At 43.6% G+C, this 24,429-nt stretch overlaps 1 protein-coding gene across 1 annotated transcript in view; it reads left to right on the top strand.

The window, feature by feature from the left end:
- naga (N-acetylgalactosaminidase, alpha) overlaps positions 1-24,429 on the top strand; it is a 44,447-nt gene that overhangs the window by 6,250 nt on the left and 13,768 nt on the right. Inside the window, exons 2-8 of the mRNA XM_063062649.1 lie at positions 1,198-1,369; positions 3,618-3,792; positions 7,640-7,817; positions 12,641-12,735; positions 17,000-17,161; positions 19,341-19,538; positions 21,078-21,221. Coding sequence (XP_062918719.1) covers positions 1,218-1,369; positions 3,618-3,792; positions 7,640-7,817; positions 12,641-12,735; positions 17,000-17,161; positions 19,341-19,538; positions 21,078-21,221 — 1,104 coding nt within the window. The 5' untranslated portion in view covers positions 1,198-1,217. The remainder of the gene's footprint in view (positions 1-1,197; positions 1,370-3,617; positions 3,793-7,639; positions 7,818-12,640; positions 12,736-16,999; positions 17,162-19,340; positions 19,539-21,077; positions 21,222-24,429) is intronic.

Raw genomic sequence — 24,429 nt, 5'->3', positions numbered from 1 at the left:
TCCCAAAAAGTTTGAAATGCAACCTATAGTTTGGCTTTTTCTACCTGGCATTAGGGTTGAGGGCCTTTAATTATCTGCATTTACTTGCAGAGAATTCCAAAGTTTTGCTTCTTTTTGTTTGGAGAGGACAAACTCCTCCTCGTTATCAATTGACCCCTTATGCTCACTTACCAAGGTAGACATCCTCATAGCACCCACCCTGTGGATCACCATCCTCTGCCCCTGTCTCCTAAGCCCTCCAGACGCAGGGTCCTGAATATTTCGGTGTGATCATCGTCCATTCTTAAACTCTTCAGAGAGTGTATGCTCAATCGTTTCTTGTAACGCAGCTGTTTCATAACAGCAATCCTCCTCAATTTTGTACCTGAGATTTTGAGTGCTTTATGTGAAGTAAATGAGGAGAAACTGTTTCACTAGCAGGACGCACAAAAAAGCTGGAGCAACTCAGCAGGCCAGGCAGCATCTGTGGAAAAGAGTAAACAATCGACATTTCTGGCTGAGACCCTTCTTCAGGACTGGGAAAAAAAGAAGAGGAGTCAGAGTAAGAAGGTGGGGGAGGGGGGGAAGAGGAAGAAAAAGTCCAAGGTGAGAGGTGAAACTGGGAGAGGGGGAGGGGTGAAGTAAAGAGCTGGGAAGTTGATTGGTGAAAGAGATACAGGACTGGAGAAGGGGGAGTCTGATAGGAGAGGACAGAAGACTGTGGAGAAATAAGGAAGGAGGAGGAGTACCAGATGAGGCGAGATAGGGAAACAGGAATGGGGAATGGTGAAGTGGGGGGTGGGGGCGCATTACCGGAAGATTGAGAAGTCAATGTTCATGCCATCAGGTTGGAGGATACCCAGACGGAATATAAAGTGTTGCTCCTCCAACCTGAATGTGGCCTCATCGCGGCAGTAGAGGAGGCCATGGACTGACAGTTAGTAATAAGTAGGGACTGATTTTGGACAGTTGGTATATGAACCAGGGCTGAGCTGAGAAAGGTTTTGTGCAGGGAGGTGCGTTCTGAAGTGGGCTGTCTAAAAGAACATTGGGGGAGGAAAGATGCAATAAAAACTTTCAAAAGGAAATTGGATAGGGAAGATGGGAGATGAGTTGCAGACACATAGGACTAGTTTGCAAAGGTCCTCATCAGAGTTAGCTGAGGGACAGAGCTCCGTGCCTCACTGCTACATCATTCTCTTTCTGTTAACTATACAGGTTGCTGAAGGCTGTGAGTGATGGAGCTGCTGGTTTTCCCTCTTGTGCTGCTTGCCCATTTCGCTCTATCCCTGGACAATGGCCTCATGAGGACCCCTCCCATGGGCTGGCTGGCATGGGAACGGTTTCGCTGCAACATTGACTGCGCCACGGACCCCAAAAACTGCATCAGGTGAGGCCAGTTACTCCCAGGCACTGAGACGTGTCACAGGAAATCTCAGTGAGGAGTTGAGTAGGATTCGCTGGATGAATGTGGAAATTCTTCACCACTGAGGTTCATGACAAGGTCTTGTACACCGTCCCATTACCAGGAGAATAGATGCCTGTGGGGTCCTGGTGGATGGACAGTTCACTGAGGGTGCTGACTGTAGTCAAGATCCCTTTGTTGGTGATGCCAGCTGTTGCCAAACTCCCATCTCCAGGGAGGTGAGTGCTCACCAAGCTCTCCTGGTCTGGAGCACTGGAGCACTGACAGTCAGCCGCATCCTTACTTGCTGACATTCCCTTTCACAAAGGGACCTTTTTTTTGTGTGTGTGGATATTATCTCTCGCCAGGTTCCTGATGGTGGGTGGATCCTTGGCTCTTCTCAGGGTCCTATTCCCAGTGGCATTGACTCGTGTTGGGGAATGGATTTTGTGACCTCAGAGCTTCTGAGGTCATGCTCTGATGAAACTTGGTAACTTAAGAAGAAAAGAGCTTCTGAAACAGAGGCAGGACTGGGCCATTTGAATCATCATCATCATCATCAGGTGCCGTGCCCATGGCTTTGACTGCCATGGCCCACACACTCCTGTTTCGGGTCAAGTGGATCAATTCATTGGTATTCATTTCCAGTTCTCTGGCTGCTGTCTTCATCATCATTTGTCTTTGTCTTCCTCTTGCTTTCTTCCCTTCAATCTTTCCCATAATTACTGTGCATTCTAACTCCTCTTTCCTAATCACATGTCCAATGAAGTTACGTTGCCTTTTCATGATCTCATACTTTATTTCTCTTTTTGTGTTTGCTCTGCTCATGACGTCTTCATTAGATATTCGTTTCGTTCATGATATTCTTTGCATCCTCCTCAAAAACCACATTCTCGTAAAGGTGTCTTTTGCCATCCCTATTCTTCTTTTGATGTCCATGTCGCACCTGCCATCTGATGTCACCCAGCACCACTGTCCTGCACTGATCCTATATGTCTTTATTCCTTTAATACTCAAAAAACTTAGACCTGTGTTTTGAGAGTATTCAATGACTGAGCCACCGCAGCCCACTTTGTAAAGAATTCCTAAGACTCACCATCCTTACGGTAAGGTGGTTTCTTCCCATCTCAACTAAACCTTGACCCTGAATCTGACTTTCACACGGTGCCCAGTTGCCTCTTAATTACAGCTTAGATCAGGACAGCACACAAAGGAAATCTCTTGTAAAACAGCGTTGAGTTTCTCAAACAAATTTATTCAGACCCGATTACAGTGTATACTGGGGAGCTCTTCTAGTGAGAGTTCAATACTGATTCTTAAAAAAAAATTCCAACAATTTATAGTATTTGTGTTACAATAGTTTCATACAGAATTTACAATCTCATCAGTAACCCACTTTAATTTGTGCTATTTGATCTTTGTTTCATTTCTTCAGGGGTTGTCACTTAACTGTTTGACAAATGGAAGTTCCTTTGCCAAACAGCAACTGTGCCTCCCTCCTCCCCCCCCCCACAAGGTGCTGTGATTTATGGTCTTGCCCTTTTTGCCCTTTTATGGTGTCTTGGCTTGTCTCCTTTAATTAAGATATATTCCAGCCTCCCATTTATTTATCTCTGATCCAGCCAGCTATGCCTTTTAATCAAAACATTTCCCTGCTCTTAATAGTAGCCTGTTTCTGTTCCACTGCAACACGTACAAAATGCTGGAGGAACTCAACAGGCCAGGCAGCATTTTTGGACAATCAGCGTTTTGGGCCATGACATTTCATTAGTGTTATTGGCCTTTTTTCCCATCAATCCATTCTAATTTGTATGGCACTTAAGTTGACCTTATTTCAAATGTTCCCAATGTTCTTGATTCTAGAGATTCCTTGCTCAAACATGAACCCCAATTATAACCATCCAAACGGGGTTGTATCTATCCTATCAAGTTCTATAAGAACTGTGCACCTTTCAGAATCAGGTTTATACAGTATATCATGAAATTTGTTGTTTTGCAGCAGCAGGGCAGTGCAATACATTAAAAAAAGATCACCTACTATATCAATGATATCACCTTTCATTCTTCATCTCTCCAGAGAATAGGCTTCGTTTGTTTACTCTCTCCTTATGGGACTCATCTCCCTCCCCTCCTCCATTCCAGAAATCAATCTGTAGAACCTTTGTTGAACTCCTTCTAAGACCAGATCAGTACACAGTATTCTAAGTTTTAACCCTGTGCCCTCTGTGAACAGTGAGAGCTTGTTCATGGACATGGCCGATCGGTTGGCAGAAGATGGCTGGAAGGAGCTTGGCTACGAGTACGTGAACATCGATGATTGCTGGGCGGCAAAGAAGAGGGACTCTCAGGGACGGCTGGTTCCTGATCCTGATCGATTCCCCAGTGGAATTAAAGCTTTGGCACAATACGTGAGTCTATATGTTAACTCCTTCTTTCTATCCTGATTCTCCAGTGCCGTATGTGGCAATGACTATACCGGTCAAACCCTGAAGAGGTGAGGGTTTGTGCAGGGGGGTGTTGCAAGACGGTAAGCATAGTGTTGCAGTTGTGCTTGGTCGTGTAACTACTAGCCCCATGACTGATTTGTGTGGTGAATGAGTCAGAATGCGGTGGGAATTGGTCGCAGTGTTGATTTCCTTCTGCAGTGTCAGGTTCTGGTTTCTGCAGAAGTAGGATTCCTTCTGCATCTGTTGCTGTATTATGGGCAGTGCTGGTTAGAACTTCTTTTGTTGCTCTTAACCAGACAGATAAAAGGCAACCAAATCGGTACTTGGAAGTCACGTAGAGGATAATCTTGAGTAAGTGTGGCAGATTTTTTTCCCCCTGACAATTGTTAGTGAACCAGAGGAGATTTTGCAGCAGTCTGGTGTCTTCAAGACCACTGCTACTGAGACTAGAATATCAAGTTCAAATTGTATATTCGCCACTTTCTGTTACGCCCCTGGCATTTAGGGCAGCGATGAAGGTCTTCCATCACTGGTGGTGTTCAGAGCTTCCTTCATCATGTCAGTAGCTTTCTCCTGGTTGTCACTCCTGGCTCTCATGCAAGTCCCAGTTGTGGACTCAGGAACACTGTAACACTCAGATGTTGGACTGAGAACATTGCTGTTTCTGTAACAATTTTGTTTGACCAGTCAGGGCTGTTGGTCCTGAGCTGAACCCCAGAAACTGGAGATCTGGGGGCTACTCTTGAGTCTGTCCTCTACCCTTTGACCTGTTTGGCATGGGTGACCCTACCAAGAGCCAAAGCGTAAAGCCCTGACTCCAGACAACATAGCCCTCCGGGTCATTGAGGCACGGAAGTCTCCAAACTACAACAAGGTTGGGGAAGCTTTAAAATACCAACAGAAGGCAATTAAAAAAAAGTCATTAAGAAGGTAAAAATGGAATACAGAAGTCAGTTACCCAAAAATATTAAAGAGGATAGCAAACGTTTCTTTAGATACATGAAGTGTAAAAGGAAGGCAAGAATGGATACTGACTGCTGGAAAATGATGCTGGTGAAGTAGTAATGGGAGACAAGGAAATGTCAGATGAACTAAATAAGTATTTTGCGTCAGTCTTCACTGTGGAAGATATGAGCAGTATGGTGGAAGTTCCAGGTGTCAGGGGTCATGAAGTGTGTGAAGTTACCATTACTAGAGAGAAGGTTCTTGGGAAACTGAAGGGTCTGAAGGAGGTTAAGTCACATGGACCAGATGGTGTACACCCCATGGTTCTGGAAGGGGTGGTTGAAGGATTGTGGAGGCATTAGTAGTGATCTTTCAAGAATCACTAGATTCTGGAATGGTTCCTGAAAACTGAAAAATTGCAAATGTTACTCCACTTTTCAAGAAGGGAGAGGGGCAGTAGAAAGAAAATTATAGGTAGTTAGTCTGACCTCAGTGGTTGAGAAGATGTTGGAGTTGATTGTTAAGAGTGTGGCCTCGGTGTACTTGGGGGCACATGATAAAATAAGCCATAGTTAGCATGGTTTCCTCAGGGGAAAATCTTGCCTGACAATTGGAATTCTTTGAAGAAATAACAACAAGCAGGATAGACAAAGCAGAATCGGTTGATGTTGTATATTTGGATTTTCAGAAGGCCTTTGACAACGTACCACACGTGGGGTTGCTTAACAAGTTACGAGCTCATGGTATTACAGAAAAGATTTTAGCATGGATAAAGTAGTGGCTTACTGGCAGGAGGCAAAGAGTGGGAATAAAGGGAGCCTTTTCTGGTTGGCTGCCAGTGACGGCTGGTGTTCCACAGGGGTCTGTGTTGGGACCGATTCTTTTTATGTTATGTGTCAATGATTTGGATGTTAGAATGGTGGCTTTGTTGTAATGTTTGCAGATGATATGAAGATACGTGGACGGGCAGGTAGTTTTGAGGAAGTAGAGAGGCTACAGAAGGACCTAGATTAGGAGAAGGGACAAACAAGTGGCAGATGGAATACAGTGTCAGAAAGTGTATGGTCATGCATATTGGTAGAAGAAATGAATGGGTTGACTATTTTCTAAATGGAGAGAAAATATGAAAATCTGAGGCACGGAGGGACTTGGGAGTTCTTGTGTAGGATTCCCTAAAGGTTAATGTGCAGGTTGAGTCTGTGGTGAGGATGGCAGATACGATGTTAGCATTCCTTTCAAGAGGACTAGAATATAAAAGCAAGGATGTAATGTTGAGATTTCATAAAGCACTGGTGAGGCCTCACTTGGAGTATTGTGAGCAGTTTTGAGCCCCTTATCTTAGAAAGGATGTGCTGAAACTGGAGAGGGTTCAACAAAGGTTCACGAAAATGATCCCAGGATTGAATGGTTTGTCATATGAAGAGTGTTTGATGGGTCTGGGCTTGTATTCACTGGAATTCAGAAGAATGAGGGGTGACCTAATTGAAACCTATCGAATGGTGAAAGGCCTTGATAGAGTGGATGTGGAGAAGATGTTTCTTATGGTGGCAGAGTCTAAGACCAGAGGACAGTCTCAGAATAGAGAGGCGTTCTTTTAGAACAGAGATAAGAAATTTCTTTAGCCAGACAAATCAAAGGATAGAGGACAGTCTAAAGGTAGCCACTGGTCCTCCAGATTTGGGGGTTCAGCTCAGGGCTAACAACATTGACTGGCAAAACAAAATTGTTACGGAAACGGCAATGAAGAATCCTTGTACATTTGAATGTGACGGTATTCCTGAGTTTCCACCCAGGACTTGCATGACCAAGAGTAGTGAAAACTGAGGAAAGTGGAAGCTGCGACTACAGTGAAGAAATGGAGATGGAGGACTTCATTGCTGCCCTAAACATCAGTGTCATAATGGACAGTAAGTAAGTCTGAGAGCCAGCATTGGGTTCATGGGCAACTGGCTGCCTCCTGTGATGTAAAGAATATGAATCCTGGAATTTGTTGCCTAAATGTAGTGGAAAGGATAAATCAGAACTTCGAAAGGAAATTGGAAAGACGAAGGATAATTTGCAGAGCCATGGAGAAATGAGACTGACAGGATTGCTCCTCCAAGGCATAAACCCGATAGGCCAACTGACTAATTTGATTCTATGAGATTCTTTTCATCTTGTTGTTTTGCTGATTTTATGTTGTCAGTTCAATACAATATATTTAAGTAAGGACCTCCCCCCCCCCGCCCGCCTCCACAACATACTCAACTATAATAAGATCATCCCCAACCACTCTAGTCTAGATGCCACTCATCCCTGGTTTCATTTTGAGGTACCCTCTCCAAGTGTTTGACATTCTTCCTGGAGTCTGTTGCCAGACATTAGTATTAGAAGTTATTCAGAGAGGATTTGTTGAATTAATACTTGCTTGAAAAGGGCAGGTGGGCTTATGAGGAGAGGATGGAACAGGCTGGGCGTGTATCTGCAGGATTTTATAAAGAGTGGACTTGATTGAAATGTGTAAGGGTCCTGAGGGGTGGGTCTGGAGAGGCTGTTGCATCTCGTGGACCATCTGAAATCATGGGTGGTTGCTTGAAAATAAATCAGCAATTTAGAGTCAGAGAGAGGTGTAGCATGGACACAGGCCTTTTAGCCCACAGAGTCTGCACCAACAAAAGACAGGACATTTGGTATTGAGTGTGGAAGGTTGTGATCTGCCTGGTTGGAAGACAAAGTGTGTCTCATGAGCTGCTGTCTAGCCTTATTGGAATAGCAGAGGAGGTTGAAGACCTGTGAAGTGTTTCCAACATTTTCTGTTTTTTAATTTTAGATTTCGGCAGTTTTTAGATGTCTTAAAATAAATCAAGCATTTGTCTTGTTAAAGGTCCATTCTAAAGGTCTGAAACTTGGCATTTACGCGGACCTAGGCAAGTACACGTGTGGTGGCTACCCAGGCACCACAGTGGACAAGGTTGAGTTGGATGCCCATACCTTTGCCTCCTGGGGAGTGGACATGCTGAAGCTGGACGGCTGCTACTCAAACTCTTCCGACAAGGCTGTGGGTAAGGCTTGGAGCAGCTGGTTGGCTGCTTGCTGCTTTGTTTGGTGAAGAGAATGAATATTCAAAGCTATAGAATTCACTGAATTTCCATCCTGACCTCAAAGAGGCCATTGATTCAATCAACTGAGGAATTAAAGGTTCAAAGGTTCTTTTTATTAAAGTATGTATACAGAATACAACTCTGAGATGTGTCTTCTCCAGATAGCCACAGAATACAGAAAACCACAGACGTAGTTGAAAGAAAGACATCAATCCCCCCCCCCGCATGAAAAGAAAAAGAAATAAAAACACCCCCAACCCCTCCCTTGCACAAGAACTAACAGATCACCCAGACCCCCAGCCAGCCAATTGGCGTCAAGAAGGAATGGGTGAGAACACGAATAAAAAACATTAAACTGAAAGAGGCCAATGTGGACTACAGTACTATCCATAAATCTCAGAATTTCGATAACACCTCTGAGAGCATCGGGACCCAGCGGCTTCTCTGAGGGAAGTGACAAGGCCCAGCAAGACTGTTTAGTTTGGAAGTTGTATTTCCCAACTGGATGTATGTGATTATAAAACTGGTGATTGACAGTATGACTAGAACTTGTACTGGCTCTTTGTAAAACAAAACAATAGAACCCATGCCCTTACACTTCCTCCCTTACCACCATTCAGGGCCCCAGACAGTCCTTCCAGGTAAGGCGACACTTCACCTGTGAGTCGGCTGGGGTGATATACTGTGTCCGGTGCTCCCGATGTGGCCTTCTATATATTAACGAGACCCAACGCAGACTGGGAGATCGTTTCGCTGAACACCTATGCTCTGTCTGCCAGAGAAAGCAGGATCTCCCAGTGGCCACACATTTTAATTCCACATCCCATTCCCATTCTGATATGTCTATCCACGGCCTCCTCTACTGTAAAGATGAAGCCACACTCAGGTTGGAGGAACAACACCTTATATTCCGTCTGGGTAGCCTCCAGCCTGATGGCATGAACATTGACTTCTCAAACTTTTGCTAGTGCCCCACCTCCCCCTCGTACCCCATTTGTTATTTATTTATTTATATACACACATTCTTTCTCTCTTTCTTTCCTTTTTCTCCCTCTGTCCCTCTCACTATACCCCTTGCCCATCCTCTGGGTTCCCCCCCCCCCTTTTCCTTCTCCCTGGGCCTCCTGTCCCATGATCCTCTCATATCCCTTTTGCCAATCAACTGTCCAGCTCTTGGCTCCATCCCTCCCCCTCCTGTCTTCTATCATTTTGGATCTCCCCCTCCCCCCTCCCACTTTCAAATCTCTTACTAGCTCTTCTTTCATTTAGTCCTGACGAAGGGTCTCGGCCCAAAACGTCGACTGTACCTCTTCCTAGAGATGCTGCCTGGCCTGCTGCATTCACCAGGAACTTTGATGTGTGTTGCTTGAATTTCCAGCATCTGCAGATTTCCTCGTGTGAACCCATTTTTCTACTCTTTCCCTGCAAATATTTTCCTCTAAGTATTTGCCGATACCTCTTTGAAAGTTCAAGTCAAGTTCAGTCAAGTTTAATGTCATGTGCACGATGAAGAACTTGCAGTATCATCACTGGCACAAAGGTCCGAACAACACACAATATAACAAACACGAGAAGGTCTGCAGATGCCGGAAATCCAGAGCAACTCACACAAAATGCTGGAGGAACTCAGCAGGTCAGGCAGTGTCTATGGAAAAGAGTAAAGAATCAACGTTTCGGGCCGAGACCCTTCTTCAGGACTGAGAAGGGGGGCGGGGGGAAGATGGAAGATGCCTCAGTGAAAAGGTTGGGGGAGGGGAAAGAGGCTAGCTGGAAGGTGATAGGTGAGGACAGGTGGGTGGGATAGGTCAAAGGCTGGAGAAGAAAGAATTTGGTAGGAGAGGAGAGTGGATAATAAGAGAAAGGGAAGGAGGAGGGGACCTGACAGGATGTAATAGACAGGTGAGAAGTGAAAGGTCAGAGTGGGGATTAGAGGAAGGGGGGCTTGAATTTGTTCACCAGAAGGAGAAATTGATATTAATACCATCAGATTGGAGGTTACCCAGATGAAACATAAGGTATAAATTGTATACCTTCTAATTGTATACTCCTATAAATTGTACTTCAATGATGTGATATAAATCTGCAAAGCAAACCATTAGTGCAGGAATAGACATAATCAAAAACATGTCCAGTGTAATGCAAGAAGTTGTCGTAGTGTTCTGTTGTGGAGGTAGATACCCCAGCCTAAAACTACTTAATATTGAAAGGTCCAAATAGAGTGGATGTGGAGAGAATATTTACATTCATAGGAGCGCCTAGGGTCTGAGAGCACAGCCTCAGTGAGGAGATATTCCTTCAAATCTGAGATACGGAGCAATTTCTTCAGCCAGAGGGTGGGGAACCTGTGGAATTCTTTGCCACAGAAGGCTGTGGAGGCCAAGTCACTGGGAGTATTTAAGGCAGAAATTGATAGGTTCTTGATGAGTAAGGAGGTAGGTGTTACAGAAGGAAGGCAGGAGAATGGGCTTGAGGGGGGAGAAAAATCAGCCATAATGGAATGGTGGAGCAGACATGATGGCCCAAATAGCTAACTCTGCTCTTAAGATCTTAATAGTACTGGACATTCCAAGAATCTGATGGCTGTAGGAAAAAAGCTGTTCATGAATCTGCTCCTTTCTGTACTGCAAAGTACATTCTTGATCACATTAACTCACAGTATAAAATAATTCCCATTTCTTCACCTGGGTTCTTACTCATTGCCTGTTTCTTCCCTCATTTTTTTTCCCATTTTCTCATTACCCTTTTCCCTTTGACTCTCGTATCACTAGAAACAGTTGCTTTTTCTTTACTACTTCCATCATTATTTATGAATAACCAGTCTGCAACTCATTTATTTTCTTGAGAGTTTCAATGAAATGTTCTCCAAGCATCAGAAATCTAACTGTCTGACTCGCACTTGATTTGTAAGCCAATGTATGATGGATATTTAAGCTGTTCTTAGGAAAGGTATTGATTGGTCAGCTCCAGCATGCCAATGTCTGTAGCTCTGTGTTCGGAAGGGAATTGTAGAGTCTTGGAGAGATACAGCACGGAAATAGGTCCTTTGGCTCACTGGGTTTCCAGCAGCCAACAACTAGCACCACCCATTTCCATTAATCCTGTGTTAGTCCACTTTTTATTTTAGATTAGATTATGAGGACACTCAGTCCTCATTTATTGTCGTTTAGAAATGCATGCATTATAAAATGATACAATGTTCTTCCGGTATGATATCACAGAAACACAAGACAGACCAAGACTAAAACTGACAAAAACCACATAATTATAAGCTATAGTTACAACAGTGCAAAGCAATACCGTAATTTGATAAAGAGCAGACCATGGGCATGGTAAAAAAAAAAGTCTCAAAGTCCTGATAGCCCCAACATCTCACGCAGATGGTAGAAGGAAGAAACTCTCCCTGCCGTGAGCTTCCAGCGCCGCAAACTTGCCGATGCAGCATCCTGGAAGCACCCGACCACAGTCCGACTCTCAGTCTGTCCGAAAACTTGGAGCCTCTGTCCAGCCCTCCGACACCGAGCACCGAGCACCATCTCTGCCGAGCGCTTTGACCCTGTCCCGGCCGCCGAGCAACAGACAAAGCCGAGGTCTCAGGGTCTTCCCCTCCGGAGATTTCGGATCACACAGTAGCAGCGGCAGCAAAGCAGGCATTTCAGAAATTTCACCAGGTATTCCTCTGTGCCCTTACGTCGGCCTCCATCAAATCAGAATTGTGCACAGCCTCCTACTTGATAGATTACAGATATTCATCACCGGAGAGGCCGCGCGCGCTGCGTCATGCCGCCATCTTCTCCTTCCCCCTGCATCCTCAGCAGCTTCTCCCACATGGTATCACTCACCTACAAGCTAAAGGAAATTTACAGTGGCCAGTGTTTGGATTGTGGGAAGCAACAAGATCACCTGGAAGAAATCTATACAGTCACAAAGAATGTGCAAACACCACACAAAGCACAGGAGGTTAGGATTGAATCCAGGTTTCTGACACAATAATAGTAGTGTTGTCTCTGGTGTCCTGTCGTGTTTACCCCTTGGCCAGAATTGCCAAAAATACAATACCTAGTTACTTTCAGAGTTGTGGCTAGTGGGATTGAATCACTGTTGCACTTCCTTCTTTAACAACAATGACTACATTTCCAAAGTATTCATTGGCTGAAATTGTGAAGGTGCTGCAGTAGTGCTGATTAATAAACCCTGATGCGATTCAAGATGAGATCCCTCCACACGCAGAGGCAGGCAGTTAATGAGCTTTTATGGATTCCCTGTCCAGGCCAAAGTTCAAAGTACATTTATTATCGACTTACGCAGTATACAGCCCTGAGTTTCATCTTCCCACAGACAGCCACTAAACAAAGAAACACTGAGAACCTTTTCAAAAGAAACAACAAACACTCAATGCGCAAAAAAAGAACAAATCGAGCAAACAACAAAAGAAAGAGCGAAAAACAGAATATTAAATGTCAAACACAGAGTCATTGAAACAGCCTAGGAATGTTGTTTAGTTCAGTCAATTTCAATTTAGTGCTGTGTTATTCATTGACTGCAGGCTACAGAACCAGTACACCCTAATCAAAATGGCACAAAGTAGCAAATAAAAAGGGAGTGACCAGAAACACACATAACATGAACTACACCAAAGACCCAGTTCTCAAAGCAATGGTGATGACAATCTGCGTCCTGCTACTTGTGTCAGCAATTGGGAATCAGGAGTGTTTAGAGGAGCTGAAGGAATGGAGAAGGATGAGGGATGATTCCTTTTTAAAATTCTGTCGCTCTTCCTTTTCTAGGTTACCCACTGATGTCAAAGGCGCTGAATGCCACAGGGCGTCCGATTGCCTTCTCCTGTAGCTGGCCAGCGTACGAAGGAGGTTTACCACCTCGGGTAATGTCACAGCATCCTCAGCTCACTTGGGATAGAAAAAGAACAGAAATTCAAGATGAGTGGTTCAACAGATATCTTGATTCTTGTGGCCAAAGAGTTTATCACAGAGAATATGACCATTTGTCCTGGCTGGCATTTATACTCCTCCTTCCATCCAGTTCCCTCAACCTAACCCTTTGGTGTTTATCACCCACCCCTATTCAGTGACATTTTTAGAGGTTGAGACTGATGGGATACTCTTTGTGAACTGGACAATTTTCCCCTCTTGTATTATTTTTTAATTGCGATAGAGTGTAGAATAGGCCCTTTGAGCCACAATGCCCAGCAATCCCCCATTTTAATCCTAGCCTAATCATGGGACAATTTACAACGACCAACTAACCTACCAACCAGTACGTCTTTGGACTGTGGGAGGAGACCAGAGCACCCGGAGGAAACCCACGCGGTCACGGGGGGAACGTACAAACTCCTTGCAAGCAGCGGCGGGAATTGGACCCTGTTTGCCTGTACTATAAAGTGTTGTGCTACCATCCCTTGTGATCTCTTGTTTTGGATCAGCCATAAGTGGAAATGTTTCTTTAATTTTCCCTCTTGTAATTTTCAAGTGCTCCTTTACATTGCTCCTTAACCTCTTGTCCTGTAGGGAGAAGAGACTTGCATGTTAAGCCTGAATATGTATACTGTCAGGGTCCAAACGTCAATGCTCAATGAGATTCTGTAGTTATTTTCTAACTTTAAGCAGCCTTGAGTGACTTGCAGATGTGACACGAAAGTAGCCTTTGGTAGAATGTCGCTGCAGGGTGCAAAATTTGACAATGACAGCAATAAGATTCTCTTACCTGAGAGATTGATGGTTCTGCTACTCTGCTATTTTCATAGAATTGTACAACATGGAAACAGGCCATTTGGTCCAATTGTCCGTGCTGACAGTATGGACTGAATAATCACTTCCACATTTATTCCATCACTCAGCAATTCAGGTAAACACTTAAATGCTGTCAATGATTCAGTTTCAACCGGTTCCTCAGGCAGTGCGTTCCAAATATTCACACTCTCTGATTTAAGAAGGATCCCTCAAAACCTCTCTCAATCTTTTCATCCGTACCCTAAACTTACATCCTCCAGTTTCATCTCCCTCTGATATGGGAAATGTTCCTGCAATCTACCCTAGCTATACCCTTATAATTTAATGTACCTCTATTGCATCTGTTCTTAATCCCCTCTGCCTTGAAAATATCTCACTGTTCCTTCTTCATCACTGAGTCTAAATCCTGAAGCTCCCTACCCAAAAGCATTGTGGGAGCAGAAGGCATGCAAGAAAGTGACTCACCTCACCCTTCTCAAGAGCACCTGGGAATGGGGTGTAAATGCTGATGTTACCAGTGACACCCCCAACCTGAAAATGAATAAATGGAAGCCAACCCCAATAGGAAGCCTGGGCTGTGGTTTAAAATCTGTAGAGTGGTTTAGTTTAAGCAACACTCACAACATACTGGAGGAACTCAGCAGGTCGGGCAGCATCCGAGGAAACGATGAGTCGACGTTTCGGGCCGGAACCCTTCGTCAGGACTGTAGAGGGAAGGGGCAGAGGCCCTATAAGGAAGGTGGGGAGAGGGTGGGAAGGAGAAGGCTGGTAGGTTCCGGGTTTATGCAATTAAGGGGAAGAGAATTCAGTTGGACTGAATGCCTACTGTCTGCAGGGCAGGCTTGAGGGGCCTGGTTGTCTACTATTTTCTTATGTGTTCAACCTCACTCTGCAGGCTAGTGTCTGCACACATTTTACTGGAGTATTCTGCCTCCTCTGCCCCCTTCAAGCAATATGTTCCAGATTTCAGTCACCCCCTAGGTGAAAGAATCTTACTTCAAATACTCTCTAAATCTCCTATCCCATACCTTAAATCTACTGCTACTTCTGCTAAGGGGAAAAGTTTCTTACTATCTACCCTATCTACGCCACACCCAAGTTTGTGTAACACAATCAGATTCCACCTTGACCTTCTCCGTTCCAAGAAAAACACACCGAACCTGTCCCATCTTACTTCATAATTCAAATGCACCATTCCCAAACAACAACATGCTGAGTCTCCTCTGCACCCTGAGGAAAGCAGTATCCATTCATCAGGGATAAATTGGCAAAGCAGTAACAGATAGAATTTAATCCTGAAAAGTGAGAGGTGTTACATGCTCTGTTCTCACTGTTGCCCTCGGGAAGAAAGTACAGGATCCTCAGGATTCTCACCACCAGGTTCAGGAACAGTTATTAATCCTCAACCATTAAGCTCTTGAACCAAAAGGGATAACTTCACTTGCTCCATCATTGAAATATTCCTATAATCTATGGACTCACTTTCAAGGACTCTTAATCTCATGCTCTCGATAATTGTTGTTTATTTATTATTATTTATTACTTCTTTATTTTTGTGTTTGCACAGTTTTTTGTCTTTTGCACAGTGGTTGAATGCCCAAGTTAGTTTGGTCTTTCATTGATTTTGTTATGGTTATTACTCTTATTGAAAATGAATCTCAGGGTTGTATATGGTTACACACAGTATATGTACTCTGATAATAAATTTACTTTGAACATGCTTTTGTGGTGTGCCAGCCAGAACAGCCAGTATTCCAGATGTTTTATATATTGTTCATTTGATCATTTATTCTCTGCCTTGGCTTAAAGAAGGCAACCGTCCCATGTGCCTTCTTAACTGCCTTATCCACCTGTGCTGCTGCCTCCCTTGGACATGGACAACAGGGTTCTCAGTAGTTCTAGGGTCCTACTATTGTGTATATCCTAGTCTCTTTCCTAAATGTAACGCCTCCCATTTTTTCAGGATTAAATTCTACCTACCTGCCACTATTTTGCCAATTTTTACCAGTTCATCATTATTATTCGCACTGTGATTGTACATGTTTCTTCCTAAAACCCAAAGATGTGCTGGTAGGTTAATTAGGTATTGTAAATTATTCCTTGGTGTAGTTAAATGCAAAAAGAATCAAAGGGAAATTGAAGGGTAGTGTGGGAGAGAATAATTTGCAGTGCTCCAGGTAAATAAAGAATGGAAATGATAGCACTGCTCTGTTGTTGCTCGTTATATTAAAGGATTTACGAGGGGTGATTGATAAGTTCATGGTCTAAGGTAGGAAGAGTCCATTTCAGAAAAGCTAAGTGCTATGTAGGCAGACAATAAAATACAAGTCCACGCGGAGGCAGGCTGTGAGGTCACGAGTCCATCCTATTGTACTAAGTGGCTATTCAATAGTATTATAACAACGGGATAGAAACTTTCCTTGTGCATGGTAGCATGCATTGACAGACTTTTGTATCTTTTGGCCGATGGGGTGGGGGGTTTGGGGAAGACAGTGTCTGGGATGGGTGAGGTGCTTGATTAGTTAAGGACCCCACCCTCCCTGAAGGTGGCAGCAAGAAGCGCAGACAGAGTCCATGGACGGGAGTCTGGTTTGATAACCCTTCAAGAGGCACATCTGGGGCTTAAAAGCACTTTGGCATATTCTGAACGACACTGTGCACTGTTATGTTTGCTAACTTCAAAACATTAAACTAATTCAAAGGAAGACACGGGGGTCCGAGTTACGGGTCTAACTTCGAGTTTACTTCAAGCGCACGTATCATGTGGTAGCCTGATGGCATATGCAATTCACGTATTTGTAGATATAATCTGTAATAAATTATTTAAGTGAACAAGAATGCTTGAACAATATTTTTACAAGGTTACTCAACTATTACTTAAATATTAAATACACAATGCACACTTGTGCTCCTTTTTACTGTTGTCATATCCTTTCTTCACGTGTTGGCGCATGGCCAAGTGGTTAAGGCATTTGTCTAGTGATCTGAAGGTCACTAGTTCGAGCCTTGGCTGAGGCAGCGTGTTGTGTCCTTGAGCAAGGCACTTAACCACACATTGCTCTGCGATGACACCGGTGCCAAGCTGTATTGGCCCTAGTGCCCTTCCCTTGGACAACATCGGTGGCGTGGAGAGGGGAGACTTGCAGCATGGGCAACTGCCGGTCTTCCATACAACCTTGCCCAGGCCTGCGCCCTGGAAACCTTCCAAGGTGCAAATCCATGGTCTCACGAGAGTAACGGATGCTTATATAAAATCCTTTCTGTATACTCCGACCGCCCCCCCACCACCATTTTGCACTATGATTCAGGTTTTAGTGGATCTATTTCTGTAGAATGAAGAGCTGTCACTGGCGGCTGGGACTTCACTTCTGACTCTTTATCCGAATCGGTTTCCTGCAGGTGAACTACACTCTGCTGGGGGAGATCTGCAATCTCTGGAGGAACTATTACGACATCAGCGATTCATGGGAGAGCGTTCAGAGCATCATCAACTGGTACGGGAAGCACCAAGATGTCCTGCAGCCGGCGGCCGGCCCAGGGAGATGGAACGACCCAGACATGGTATGTGGACACTGCTTCATCGCTCTGCGCCTTCCCCTCATGGGGCCAATCTGCCCTTCAGATTAAAAGATTCAGGTTTATGGGCTACAGGCACTTTACAGTTTCCACACCCTTTGTTATATTTTCCTTGGACAGTTCTGAATCCATAACTTTAATGGGAACTGCTGACTTCCCTTCACAAAATTGTGGGCTGACGTCTCATTCCAGTTCTAAGGCAGTGTTGCGTTGCCAGGAATATGGCTTGTATGAGGGGCAGTAAATCAAGTGCTTGGCTGTTGTATTATGCGGTATCTCATTGCTGCAGTTTCGAAGTTGAGACGATAGGCTTCCTAGAGTTGTCTTGAAGTTGTGAAATTAGATTTTAAGAAGTACACTTTGCCTTAGCATGAGCTTCTTTGTGCCCTTATACCAGGGGTTCCTAACTTGGGGTCCATAGACCCGTTAATGGTATTGGGAACTGCTGCCTTATACCGACATGCATGTGCCAGCTGTTGACTACATAGTCCTATAGCCAGCAGGTGATGGGATTCCGTTTCTGCAGCATCTGTCACTTCAGTAGTTCTCTATGGCAACTCAGCACCACCTTCAAGGCCTGATATGGGTAGATGAGCCAAAATTGACCAAGTCCCACTAGCATCTAAAAGCAAATTTTGGATATGAAATAGGAGAAGTGAGTACAGGTGAGACATGGCGGAGGGGGTAGCAGGGGGCTAATAATTAATGGAACACACAGTGGAAATATTGAAAATCTCCTTGCTGGTTCTTCTGAACGTCAGCAGGAGGTTAAGACGTTTCCCCAAGGAATCTGGGAAACTTGACTAATAAGATGAAACATCAACGGGGCAACATTTCTAACAGAAACATTATTCATTTGGACTATTGTCTTTTGTGCTTTCTTGCATGGGGTATCTCAAGGAACGTTCAATCAGTAAATGTTCATTTGGTCCCAATCACACCCTTGGTCTCCTTCTGATATCATAGCCCGAGTCTGAGCCAAACTGTTCTGACTTTGCTGCAGAGTCTCGGACTCTATGCAAAGCTCCTGACCGTGTATTCTATTGATCAAAAAGATCCCAGCATTTTCTATGAAATATTCTAGCATAGTCTCTGCTCAAGCCCAACTTCTGAAACTTTTCTTGTTACTCTGGTGTTGGTTATTCCAATGAACTCATTGATCTTCCAATTTATAGTGTCCTTTCAGTTGAGCTAAATCAAAACTTGTGTCCTATCAAAGTTCAAAGTAAATTTATTATCACAGTACATATATGTCACCATATACAATCTTGAGATTCATTTTCTTGTGGGCCTATTCAATAAATCCACAATAGAATAATAACCATAACAGAATCAATGAAAGACCGCACCAGCTTGGGCATTCAGCCAGTGTGCACAAGACATCAAACCGTGCAAATACAAAAAGAAAGGAATAATAATAAATAAGCAAGTAGTAAATATTAGAACATGAGATGAGGAGTCCTTGAAAGTGAGTCCATAGGATATGGGAACAGTTCAATGATGGGGCAAGTGAAGTTATCCCCTTTGGTTCAAGAGCCTGATGGTTGAGAGGTAATAACTGTTCCTGAACCTTGTGGTGAGGTTCCTGAGGCTCCTGCACACCTTCCTGATGGCAGCAGCGAGAAGAGAGCATGACCTGGGTGGTGGGGGCCCCTGTTGATGGATGTTGCTTTCCTGCAACTGTCCCTATTGCCTATCATTCCTGCAGTTACCAATGTACCCGTTTCGCAGTCCCTCAGCAACTTAAATTTAAATTCTCATTCTTGTTTTCAGATCCCTCCTTGACCTTTCCCTTGCTACCTCTCTCATCCCTTCCTGATATTTCTGTGTTCTTCCAGCTCAGGCTTTTCCATCTCCCATAATTGGTGAACTGTCTGGACACCAATTGAGATTTCCTCTGCAAAACTCCCTATTTCTTTCTACCCCTTTTGAAATATTTTACCTTCTGCATATTGGGATTGCCTGAGTCCATATATTTTGGGCAGCATCATGGGAAGATTTTATTATTGGACTTTGTTGGTCATTGACACAAATGACACTTTCACTGAATGCTTTGATATTTCGATGTACAGGTGACAAGTAAAGCCTATTTAAAAGAATGCAGGTTGATTGTCATAGTAGTGCACTAATCTCATCCTCTTGTTTTATTTAATCCTCTCTCCAGTTAATCATTGGCGACTTTGGCCTGAGCATTGAGGAGTCCAAGTCACAGATGGCCCTTTGGGCCATTCTTGCAGCTCCCCTCTTCATGTCTAATGACCTGCGGACAATCTCCAGGTCAGATGTTGAGATCCTACAGAACAAGCTGCTGATCAAGATTAGTCAAGATCCACTGGGAATTCAGGGCCGTATGATAATGCAGGTAATCAATGGAGTAAAGGGTAAGACTGGTGACAGGCATAGGAGAGAAAATAGTTAATGGAGAGGTTAGTGGGGGAATGCGAGCTGACGTTGATTCAATGGTCTTTGCAAGGAAATATGAACATACGAAGGGTAGTGGGGTTTGGACTCAGTACCAAAGTAGACAATGTAAGATTGGGGCCCTCCAGGCAACCAAAATATGTGAAGTCCAGGTGCTATTAAACTACATGGATTGAAAAATCACAGGTCAATGTCTGTGATTGGTTAGAGGCTGTGGAAGTGTGTGTGTGCTGCAGCAAGGGTAGGGGGTGGAGGCCTGTGTTTGTAATGAGGGGCATGTGTTTGTACATCATGTGATCATGTTTATGTGCGTCACAGGACAGTGGGTTTGTGGGTTTTGCACGATTACAATAACTTGTTGGGATGACTTTCATCTCCAACGGCTTTATGAACCTGCTGAGGAAACTCAAATTGCTTGAATCTTTTCTCACTACAACTAAATAAACTTCCGGCCATTGCTCTATTCTTGCATAAACTTAAAAGAAATAGGTGCAAGAGCTTGGCATACAGTCTGTCCACTATCCTTATCAGGGGAGAAATTCTGTCAACATCTACTTTACCAACTTCCTTCCACAATTTCATATGTTTTGATAAATTCATCCATTGAGTATGAGCCAAACCTAAAACAATAGTGAACATTTTTCTTCAAGAATATGTACGGTAAATGCAGGGCCTGGCCCCTCAGTGACCAGTGACTGTAGGTGCTCCTTCACAGAGCCTCGATGGTGACTGCAGCGAGCTTCACTGTGTCCCTCAGCACACACTCCTGCTCCCTGGTTTGTGCCAGTCGGCAGTATCAGTTTGCACTGGAAGACCAGCAAGCTTAGAGCAGACCAAAATGTGTCTTTCACTGAGTTTCCAGCAGCACTTTTGATGTTTGCCTCAGGAAACATCCCCCACCTTGGATCACAGAGTCCCCTGTTACGCAGCTGCTCAGGGTAAACTTTGACAACCCTTGCGAACCTTTTCCAGACCTTCGCAAACACAAGTCCACAACGAGCTGGATATTCATTTCCTCAAAGGCTGCATGTGTTGGGAGAGACTCTGACTATACAGGAAGGATTTGATGAGAAGGGCCCCTCTCACTTCCATATTTAAAACTCTGTTGAGACAGTCAGCCTAAAGTTAGGGAACTCTGCTGCTTCAATGATTATCTTTTTTTTGGGTCAGGGAAGATAACCTCTCTGCAGTAACAATTACCATACAAGATTGGTTATTTGCCCTATTCAAAGCCTTGTGGTGAATTGATGTGGAAATCCAGAAACTTCTGTAACTATTGGGCAGACTGAGGGAAGAGGAGACACAGTTTATGTGAAACTAAGAAAGGGTTGGCTTGACATCCAACAATAAGTGAGTTTTGTAATCAGCCTGAAGTTGATTTGGCTAATAATGTATCATTAGCATGTCTGTCTATTTCAGCAAGTATCAACTTGCTGTGTTTTTAATGTCTGTGTTATATTTCCCACACTTTCTGCGCCAGGAGAAGAATAGTATTCAAGTCTGGATGCGAGTGTTGTCCTCCTCAACCATGGCGTTCGCTTTCTTCAGCCAGCGCACTGACATGCCTTACCGGTATACCACGTCTCTGATCCAGCTCAACGTCACGGCCCCAAAGGTGTTCTCGGTGAGTGGGGGCTACCTCTCTGTAGGCTGAAAATGATTCGGCGAAGGAGATAGGTGCAAATTAAAGTTCAAATGGTCAGCTCACATTCGAGGGGGTGCTGTGGAAGATCCCACAAACAGGAGCACTTTCCAGAAAGAGGGGGCTGAGGTGACTTAATGCTTTCTGAAAATTTGATTGGTGTGATGTACGGAATAGTCCAAAACTAGAGTTGATAACTGAAGATGGCCTGTGGCTTGTCAAATTGCTGGCTGAACGATTAGCTTTAGTTGAACTGCAAATCATGGTCTTTCTTGGGGGCTGTGCTTTTGTTTGCTTGGTGGGTGGAGGATGCTGATGCTTTTTGCTGAATTGGGGGGGAGAGAGGGTCAATACTTTGCTGCTGCTTGTGCGTGGGACGGGAGAGAAGGAGGACTTTGGGGTTCTAACTTATTGTCATTCTTTGGGGGGTACTCTTCTGTTTTTTGTGGATGTCTGCGAAGAACAAGAATTTCAGGTTATTTATTGTATACATTCTCCAATATTAACTGGAACTACTAAACTATTAAATCCAATGGGGAATTCTGGTGAAATTCCCCATTTTTTTCCTTCCCCATTTGAGTCTTTCTAGCATGTGAATTAATTGAGACAGAGTGCAATTGGTACATGAAAGGGGAAGCTGGATAAATGTAAGGGAGAAAGGAATGGGAGGTTCAAGTTTAATAGTCTTTTTTTAATAGAACATAGAATAGTACAGCACAGTACAGGCCCTTTGGCCCACAATGTTGTGCCGACCCTTAAACCCTGCCTTCCATATAACCCCCCCACCTTAAATTCCTCTATATACCTGTCTAGTACTCTCTTAAATTTCACTAATGTATCTGCCTCCACCACTGACGCAGGCAGTGCATTCCACGCACCAACCACTCTCTGAGTAAAAAACCTTCCTCTAATATCCCCCTTGAACTTCATACCCCTTACCTTAAAGCCATGTCCTCTTGTATTGAGCAGTGGTGCCCTGGGGAAGAGGCGCTGGCTATCTACTCTTATCTATTCCTCTTAATATCTGGTATACCTCTATCATGTCTCCTTTCTCCTCCTTCTCTCCAAAGAGTAAAGCCCTAGCTCCCTTAATCTCTGATCATAATCCATACTCTCTAAACCAGACAGCATCCTGGTAAATCTCCTCTGTACCCTTTCCAATGCTTCCACATCCTTCCTATAGTGAGGCGACCAGAACTGGACACAGTACTCCAAATTGGCCTAACCAGAGTTTTATAGAGCTGCAACATTACCTCGCGATTCTTAAACTCTATCCCTCGACTTATGAAAGCTAACACCCCATAAGCTTTCTTAACTACCATATCCACCTGTGAGGCAACTTTCAGGGATCTGTGGACATGTACCCCCAGATCCCTCTGCTCCTCCACACTTCCAAGTATCCTGCCATTTACTTTGTACTCTGCCTTGGAGTTTGTCCTTCCAAAGTTTACGACCTCACACTTCTCCAGGTTGAACTCCAACTGCCACTTCTCAGCCCACTTCTGCATCTTATCTTCTTTCTTTTCAAATCTTCTTATTTTTTTCCAAAATAAACACGAGTACATCGAAGTAAACAACACTTACAATGTCTCAAGAAAAGAAAACATTATATAAAGATTGAAAAAATTTTGTGATGGGGAAAAAAACCCTACTAAGCAAGAAAAGTGGGGGAAAAAGAAAAATCCCATTAGGTGTTCAACCCCAGAGCCATGCGTCGTACATAAAGCTTCTAAAGATAAACATCAAACTGCCAGCAAAAAAACAGTACCAAAAAAAATTTACAATTAGATCGTGGAGAATCCATCAATTAACTCAAATGATAATAATGAGCAAATGAACCCCGTCTTTTCTCAAAATCAAACATAGGTTCAAAGGTTCGACTTTTAATTTTCTCCAAACTAAGACATAGCATCACTTGAGAGAACCATTGTGACAAAGTGGGAGCTGATGTATCCTTCCACTTCAACAAAATGGCCCTCCTAGCTATCAATGTAACAAATGCAATAACATGTTGGTCAGACACAGAGATACCATGGATATTGTGAGGAATTATTCAAAAAACACAGTAAATTTGTTAGGTTGTAAATTAATTTTAAGTGCTTTAGAAATTGTCGAAAAAACTGACTTCCAGAACTGTTCCAGTATAGAGCAAGACCAAAACATGTGTGTCAGTGTAGCTGTCTCAGTTTTACATCTATCACAATAACTATCAACATTAGGAAATATTTTAGACAATCTCTCCTTCGTCAAATGGTAACGATATACAATTTTAAATTGAATCAGTGAATGACTAGCACAGACAGAAGAAGAATTAACCAGCTTCAGAATCCGCGTCCAATCTTCTGTTGTAAATATCTATTTCAGAATATCCCTGTTTTTTTGACTAAGAAGTTTTTTGACCGGATTGATTCTATTATTTTATCTTTTATCTGGAAAAATAAAAGACCAAGAATTAGTAAATGTCATTTACAAAAATTGAAAAAGGATGGAGGTCTCGCTTTGCCTAATTTAAGAATGTATTACTGGGCTGTTAATGTGTGATACATGTCCTTTTGGTTATATTGGGTTGATAAGAAGGATCGGCCTATCTGGGTAGATTTGGAATTGAAAGCTGTGAAACAGCTTTATTTAACTTCGTCACGTGGCCAAGTAGCTAAGGCATTAGACTAGTGACCTGAAGGTTGTGAGTTCGAGCCCCAGCCGAGGGAACGTGTTGTGTCCTTGAGCAAGGCACTTAATCACACATTGCTCTGCGATGACATGGTGCCAAGCTGTATGGGTCCTAATGCCCTTCCCTTGGACAACATTGGTGTCATGGAGAGGGGAGACTTGCAGCATGGGCAACTGCTGGTCTTCCATACAACCTTGCCCAGGCCTGCGCCCTGGAGAGTGAAGACTTTCCAGGCGCAGATCCATGGTCTCTCAGGACTAACGGATGCCTTTTTTATTGGGAGCTGCTTTGCCTATACAATTAACTAAAGTTGCTAATTTAAACTTGTATCCTGTGATTAAGCATTCTTTACAAACTTGGCTTCCGTTCTGCAATTTTTTTAATCCTAAAAAGTTTAAGCTTTGTAGTTTAATTTATCGAAACTACTTTTTAAAGCCTTCTTTGAGTGATCCAATTTTTTTACTTTGGAAAAATAAAGGTATTAATTCTTTTTTGGATTTATTTAAAGAAGGTAGACTG

The sequence above is a fragment of the Mobula hypostoma genome, chromosome 11, assembly GCF_963921235.1.
Source record: "Mobula hypostoma chromosome 11, sMobHyp1.1, whole genome shotgun sequence".
Classification (NCBI taxonomy): domain Eukaryota; kingdom Metazoa; phylum Chordata; class Chondrichthyes; order Myliobatiformes; family Myliobatidae; genus Mobula; species Mobula hypostoma.
This window is presented reverse-complemented; position numbering and strand designations above follow the sequence as displayed.